Below are 7,411 nucleotides of genomic sequence, written 5' to 3'. Positions count from 1 at the left end.
TTTATTTGGGAGAGAAAATGAGCAGGGGATAGAGACAGAGGGAGAGGGAGAAGCAAGCTCCCCGCTGAGCAGAGAGCCCTATGCAGGACAGGATCCCAGGACCCCGGGATCATGACCCCGAGCTGAAGGCAGATGCTTAACTGAGCCACCAAGCTCCCCTAAATTCTTAACATCACAAACAAAGCTGCCAGGAACATTCTTGTACCTACCTCCACGTACTCCTGTGTATTTAAAAGAAGAAAAAAAAAAAGGCAAGCCCCAACGTTGGGCTCAAACTCACAACCCTGAAATCAAGAGTTGCATGCTCTACCAACTGAGCCAGCCAGGTGCCCCTCTCCCTGTATATTTTTCACCTTTAGAATTACTCTTCATTTGCTTAGTAGTGGAAAGAGCACTGGATTGGGAGTCAGTGGACCCTGGGCTGGTGGCCTGGTACCTCTGAATCCTAAGCTCTCCATCCTAGGCACAGTCTCTGCCCCTTGCCTGCCATGATTCTTTCACTTTAACCACTTCACCAGCTTCCTCACTGAGCTCCTGTCTCTGGCCGGGTCCCTGGTTCCTCCCAATGTTGCCCTAACACCAGCTATCATGCCCTTCTCCTACTTAAAATTCTCCCCCAACTGTAGAGCCCAGGCCAAGGCAGAGCCTGCAGGGGTGAGAGCCCAATACGAATCAATGTTTGTTGAAAAACACGATGCACTTGGGCTTGGAGTTGAACGAGCAAGAGAAGAGAGCAGCCCTGGCAGGCAGTCCAGGAAGTCCAACACGTGTCAGTCAGGGGCTCTGAAGTTGGTAAAGTAGAATATAAGGCAGGGAAAGTCAGACTCCAGTCCTACAAGGTTTGGTATTTCAATTATCTACAGCTACTTCACAGGCCACTGCAAATCTTTTTTTTTTTTTAAACGTAAGCTCTATGACCAACATGGGCCTTGAACTCACGACCCTGAGACCAAGTGGTGCATGCTCTACAGACTGAGCCAGCCAGGTGCCCTGCCACTGCAAATTCTAATGGCTTAAAACAACGATTTATTATTTCTTACCATTCCAAGGGACGGGCAGATGCAGCTGTGCAGTTCTCCCACACGATGATTGCTGGGTCACTCACGAACTCAAGTGGGGGCTCTGCTGGGTCTGCAACGTCCAAGACGGTGCCTGGAATGACTGGGGTCTGGCTGGGCTTTACTCTCCTGCAAGTTAGTTGGATTTCTTTCTTAGTAACACCACCTCTTGACGAGAAGAGCAGCATGTTTCTTGCTTTTCTGGGACGGATGGGAAGGTGGTGTTAACCTTAAAAATAAAGCTACCGGGGCGCCTGGGTGGCTCAGTCGTTAAGCGTCGGCCTTCAGCTCGGGTCATGATCCCGGATTCCTAGGATCGAGCCCCGCATCAGGCTCCCTGCTTGGCGGGAAGCCTGCTTCTCCCTCTCCCACTCCCCCCGCTTGTGTTCCTTCTCTCACTGTCTCTCTCTCTCTGTCAAATAATAAAATAAAATATTTTTAAAAAATAAATAAAAATAAAGCTACCAATTATTTTACCAGTAAAAAAAAAAAATGTGCTTTTTGTTGTTGTTGTTGTTTCTGAAAGAGCAGAAAACTGAAACCTGGGAAAAGCTAACTATGACAAAACCACAGGCAAGTCCACAGAACACAGGAGAGAAATGCTCTTCTAGAGAGCCATCTCTAAATTTGTGGGGCGGGCTGTTGTAAACACAAAGTCCATTGGAGTAAACTGGAAGTCCCAATTATAGTGGCTTTTCATTGGCTGAGCTGTGACTGTCTCTCATTGGCTGGGCTGTTGCTAAGGGAAGAGGAAAGCCAGGGAGCGGAAGTGATAGTGAAGTAGTATCCAGGTGCAGTCCATCTCTTCTGTTGAGTTTGCAACTGAGCACAAGTGATAGGGCAGGAGAGCTCCCTGCCCCAGTCTCCTGGGAGGCAATCTCCCACAGTTGGAAAGAAAACTGGAGTCTTTTCTTCCAGGTACCAGCCTTTATAGTCCCCTGTATGTAGGTCTTAGGTGGGGGACTGATGGAGGCGGACGGGTGGTTGGTGATGCCAATGGCAGAGGCCGAGCGTTTGTAGGGAGAAATCCAGAATAGTCATTAACTGCCGAGGTCTTCAGAGAGGGAGTAGATGAAAGGAACTTAGAGGCAGGGGAATGGTAGGAAGGTCAAGTCTGAGGTTCAGGACTGAGCTCTTGGATGGGGGAGGGGCCAGAACCCCCCTACATGTATCACGGAGGTGACCTGGTGACAGTCACATCAGAATGAAGTCTATAATCTGATTTCAGTGGGGGAGAGGAGAGGAGAGAAGCATCTGGAGACACTGTCCCCCATTCTGACCTGCCTCAGAGACCACAGGTCTCACCCCTCCCCAACTCCCAGAGGATGGGTCCTCTCATCCCCTGTAATTATTTCTGAACCAACTATTCCATTTAAGACAAGACAATTCCTTGAGTTTCAATTGCCTCCAGTCCAAGAATAAGGGTATCTGTCCAGTTTCTCCTGCTAATAAATATTTGGACAGCAGTTTGTTAATTTTTCTTACTCTCTCTGACAGAGATCAGTTGCTATTTTACATTACACTCACTTCTATTAGTTTAGGATTTACTTCCTCAGTGATACCACCAGCACTGGGCTTGAATAAAACATTTTACCTTAGACAAGCTCGTTAAATTCTTGAAGGCGAGGGGTGCCTGGGTGGCTCAGTTGGTTAAGTGGCTGCGTTCAGCTCAGGTCATGATCCTGGGGTCCCGGGATCGAGTCCTGCATCGGGCTCCCTGTTCGGTGGGGAGCCTGCTTCTCCTTCTGACCCTCACCCCTCTTAGGCTCTCTCTCACCTTCTCTCCAATAAATAAATAAAATCTTTAAAAATAAATAAATAAATAAATAAATTCTTGAAGTTGAGTGGATAAAAGGGAGGGAGAACCAGCCCTGGTTTTACAATTTTGAGGGTATCAATTTAAATCCAGTAGGGGAGTGTCAAGCAGCACGGGGACCAGGAAGTGCTAGATGATGAAGGATAGAAACCACTGGAAGGACAATCCTGTTGGGCCTCAGGTCACCAAAACTAGCCCTTTCCCAGAGCCAACCCCACCCCCAACCTGGCTTCTTCTTTTTTTTTTTTTTTTTTAAATGTACTGAAATTTTTTAATGAGAAAAACTATAAAAAATGAATAATTAAAAATTTCAAATTATGCTAGACAGAATATGTTCTAAGATGTCTGACAAAAAATTCTGCTTTCCTTTTGCAAGACATAAATCAAGAGGACCTCAAAGAAAAATGTAGCAATTAAGTTTGGAAAAGCTATAAAAGAGACTTTTACTTTTGAAATGGACATTTTTTTCCTTTCCTAAAATGTATACCATTATTCAAGAAGCATATGTTTATACATTTCACTGAAGAAAATACTATACTTTTAATAATGTGACAGATCTGCTCCATCGAGTGGTTCTCTTATTGTAAAGATGATGTCTATCACACTGCAGTCAACTATAAAATCAAAAATAGCAAAATTCAAATTTAGAGAAACACGTTTTCTATAGGAAGCCTATTTAAACCTTATGACATTTAGAAGGTTCTCAACAGCCCCAAATACATTTTACAAAAATATAGCTTCATCAGTTTCATGTAATGTGAACAAACCCACTATTCTCTAACATTTAGAGTAAATGATTGAACAGTCAATGCACAGTTGGATTACTAAATAAATTGGAAGTCAGTAAGTCAGTATTCCTCATAAAAATAAATTAATTTACAGTACATCATGGTCTTGGTTGTCCAATTCTATTGTTAGTTCCATATCTACTTGGCATATTTGTAAAACCAGTCCTGAATCCTTGGGTTGCTCCAATTCCTGGAACTCCAAGTCCTTGATTAAGCATGCTACTATAAGGTGTGTGTCCATGATTAAGACCCAAACCATAAGGTCTTGTTTGGGTGTTTAGCAGAATAACTGGGTTCACATTTTTCCCAGGGGTGTTAAATGAAAATTCTGGAGGTGGACTACTAGGTTTAGCTGGAGTCGATGTGACAGGGTTTGAATCATCAGTACCCTTTAAAGGAGGCATTGGAATTATGTGATGATCTGAAAAGTTTAGGACATTGGCTGCAACAGGCCCAGACAGTAAGGCAGGTCTAATCCAATCATCCTTGAAAATCTGAACAGTCAAGGTAGACACTAGAGTGTACAGCCTGTTGGTCACATGAGCAAGAACCATTTGTTCGTTTGCATCTCGTCGAATTCTTACATGAACTGATCCAGCCAATGAGCCAAAACCTAGGGTCCAAAAATGCTCATTTCGAACTTCTAAAACTCCATCCAGGGTAGATACCTCTCTGATAAGTTTGTCCAACTGACCAATAACATGGGGTGGTGTTGTCTGTAGTAATACTTTGCCACTGTACACGCTCATGGGATACATAGTGCCAAACATCATCAGAGCAATGGCTATGGCAGAAGCAGTGTCTACAGCAAAAAAATTATTAATTTCAATTAGCATATATGTAATACAAAGAGCAAATGCTCCAGCAAGATCAATCAAAACAAATGGATTCATTCGGGGAAGGAAGATACTGCTAAGTCCTGGAATAATTCCACACAAGCTTCGACTAAGATCTGCAACATGCTTTTGAAGCCAACTCGTACTAGCAGCTTCAGAGACATAAGCAAAAGGTTTATTCTGAATAGAAAGCATCGTGAACAAGTTGAAGGAAAGAGCCACAAAAGTACCAACTAATAATCTTCCCGTGTGTATCTCAGGCTGCTCCAAAAAGCGTTCTGCACTTTCTTTTAATATAAAGAGAGCTCCCAACTGTGCCAAGACTGTGGAGGCAAATACAGCTAAGACTTCTAATCTTTCAAATCCAAATGAATAGACAGGGCTAGGTTTCCTCATCATTACCCAGTAACTTATCAAACATGTCATTAAACTAAAAAGGTCAAAAATGGTCAAGTAAGTATAGGCAGTTAAAGCTATACTGTTAGTGGAACTGCACCACATAAGCAGGAAGCCAGTACATGTTAAGTTTATTGCACCAAAGAGCAGTATCTTCCAGGACCTTCGGTCAGCTGCTACAAGTCTAAATTCCTGTAATAACTTGCCAAAAAAAGATCTTTGCGGTTTTCTAAAGAGATGAATTGTCCCCATGATAAGGAGCAGCACAGCTCCCGCCGGAAGACGCTCTCCCCAACCTGGCTTCTGATACTCCTGAAGTGTTCAAGGCTTGGCCTCCAACAGCTCATCCTGACCCAAATAGGACTCCCATTTCCCAATCTGTTCCCCATCTTCCTACTTTCCGACAATTAAATCATATTTTTTTATGAAACCAGAGAGGGAGACAAACCATAAGAGACTCTTAATCTCAGGAAACAAACTGAGGGTTGCTGGAGTGGTGGGGGGTGGGAGGGACAGGTGGCTGGGTGATGGACACTGGGGAGGGTATGTGCTACGGTGAGCGCTGTGAACTGTGTAAGACTGATGCGTCACAGACCTGTACCCCTGAAACAAATAATACATTATATGTTAAATCAATCAATCAATCAGTCAATCATATTTTTTAGGGTCTCATTTTACTTCTTGGAACTGACATTCAGCCCTGCTGAGGGTGGTAAAGTTTTCTCATCTTTAAACAGGGGATTTGGGGCGCCTGGGTGGCTCAGTCGTTAAGTGTCTGCTTTCAGCTCAGGTCATGATCCCAGAGTCCTGGGATCGAGCCCCGCATTGGGCTCCCTGCTCCGCAGAAAGACCGCTTCTCCCTCTCCCACTCCCCCTGCTTGTGTTCCCTCTCTTGCTGTGTCTCTCTCTGTCAAATAAATAAATAAAATCTTAAAAAATAAATAAATAAACAGGGGATTTTATGGGGTGCCTGGGTGGCTCAGTCAGTTAAGTGTCTGCCTTTCAGCTCAGGTCATGATCCCAGGGTCCTGGGATTGAGCCCTGCAACGCCTCCCTGCTCAGCAGGGAGACTGCTTCTCTCTCTGCCCCTCCCCCTGCTTGTGCTCTTCCTCTCTCTCTCTGACAAATAAATAAATAAAATCTTTTTAAAAAAATAAACGGGATTTTATGAGGATTATCATGTTCACCATCATTAGCATTATAAATATCATGCTATCCCTGACTCAAGGGCTACACCCTGCTTTTCAGACTCCCCTGTCACTTGGGGCACACCTCATTGGTGACTATAGCACCCTATATTGAGAACCCCTCTAGCTCAAAAGTCAACTGTATCACCCATTCCTTTCTGACTCCAGACCCTGCCTAGGCTGGCTCATTTCCTCCCTTTTATTCCTACAAGGACCCACATACCCAGGTTCAGCAAATGCTGCTTGGGGGCTGAAAAGCCTAAGGAATTTCCATAGGAAGTGTTAAAGAGTTGAGTGTTTAGATTTTAGAAATGTAGTTTATGATCATATTCTTATTTTCCTGTAAGACTTCACACTCCCGGATCTCATTTTATAGGTAGGGTCTGATCTTAGCCCTTCAGCTAACACTCAGTTCTGCTGAGGATGGCAAAATAACATGCCCAAGGTGATGGGTAAAAGGGAAAGAAAGCAGGGAAAGTTCAAAGTAACAAGATTGGATTCCTTCACTAAAAGGACCCATGCTCCCCCAGTTGGCCCTTCTTACTTCCATCCACTCCAAATTTGCAGCCGAAGAGTTGGTGTTGAACACTGGTCAACAGTTACAGACTCCCTTTGCATTTATGGTCATTTTCCCTGTGGGTGTTTATGTCCTCTTTCGGGGGCCTCAGTTGGGCACAGCCCAATCAACCAGAAAGGTTATGATCATGTTTTAGTTCAAAAGAAAAGGGCACAGGGCCTTAGTTCCTGACCTCCCAGGTAGCTCCTGGCCCATATGCAAATTCTCCCAGGTCATCCCCAGCTTCAGCTCTGCAAACCAAGGGTTAACTTTGAGGGGCATATTTATGAAGCCACAGAATGTCCTTTGTGGCACAATTCCCCAGAGCAAGAGGTACGAACTTCCTTATAGCTGCATATTTCAGAGGGAAGGTTCTAGAAGAGTCCAAGAGAATTTGCTGCACTTGGATAGGGAAATGGCTGAATTATTTCATGTTCTAGAACACCTAACATCCCATTTTATGACTACTTGGAAAGCGAAGAGGGATCAGTGCCGGGCAGTGCTCATGTGGATCAGAACTTGAACCTTGGTAACATAGGAACATTTTCCCCCTCTTCAGGTCCAATCTTTCTCTCTCCCCTTCCCTTTGGCCAGCTTTCCCTGCTCCTATTTCTACATAATGTCCACGTGCCACCTAAGTTTGTTTATGTTCTCCCAGCAGCAGACCTTAAAACAAGGATCCAAGTGCAAGTCGTTTACTTGAGAGGCACACCAGCAAATGCTGGTCAGGGAATGGAAAGTGAGACAGGGAAAGCAAAGGAAGGATGCACGATT

At 44.4% G+C, this 7,411-nt stretch overlaps 1 protein-coding gene across 1 annotated transcript; it reads right to left on the bottom strand.

The window, feature by feature from the left end:
• Window positions 1-3,223: 3,223 nt before the first annotated feature.
• Window positions 3,224-5,273, bottom strand: LOC114220700 (zinc transporter 6). The gene has a single exon (XM_088026270.1). The coding sequence runs from the start codon at window positions 5,144-5,146 to the stop codon at window positions 3,761-3,763; it is 1,386 nt and encodes a 461-aa protein (XP_087882396.1). The 5' UTR covers window positions 5,147-5,273; the 3' UTR covers window positions 3,224-3,760.
• Between the last annotated feature and the right edge of the window lie 2,138 nt (window positions 5,274-7,411).

Source organism: Eumetopias jubatus, unplaced genomic scaffold (assembly GCF_037043125.1).
Source record: "Eumetopias jubatus isolate StellerSeaLion01/CBP00866 unplaced genomic scaffold, mEumJub1_p1.0 scaffold_9, whole genome shotgun sequence".
Classification (NCBI taxonomy): Eukaryota; Metazoa; Chordata; class Mammalia; order Carnivora; family Otariidae; genus Eumetopias; species Eumetopias jubatus.
Note: the sequence above shows the minus strand (reverse complement) of the source record. Positions and strands in the feature narration are given on the sequence as shown.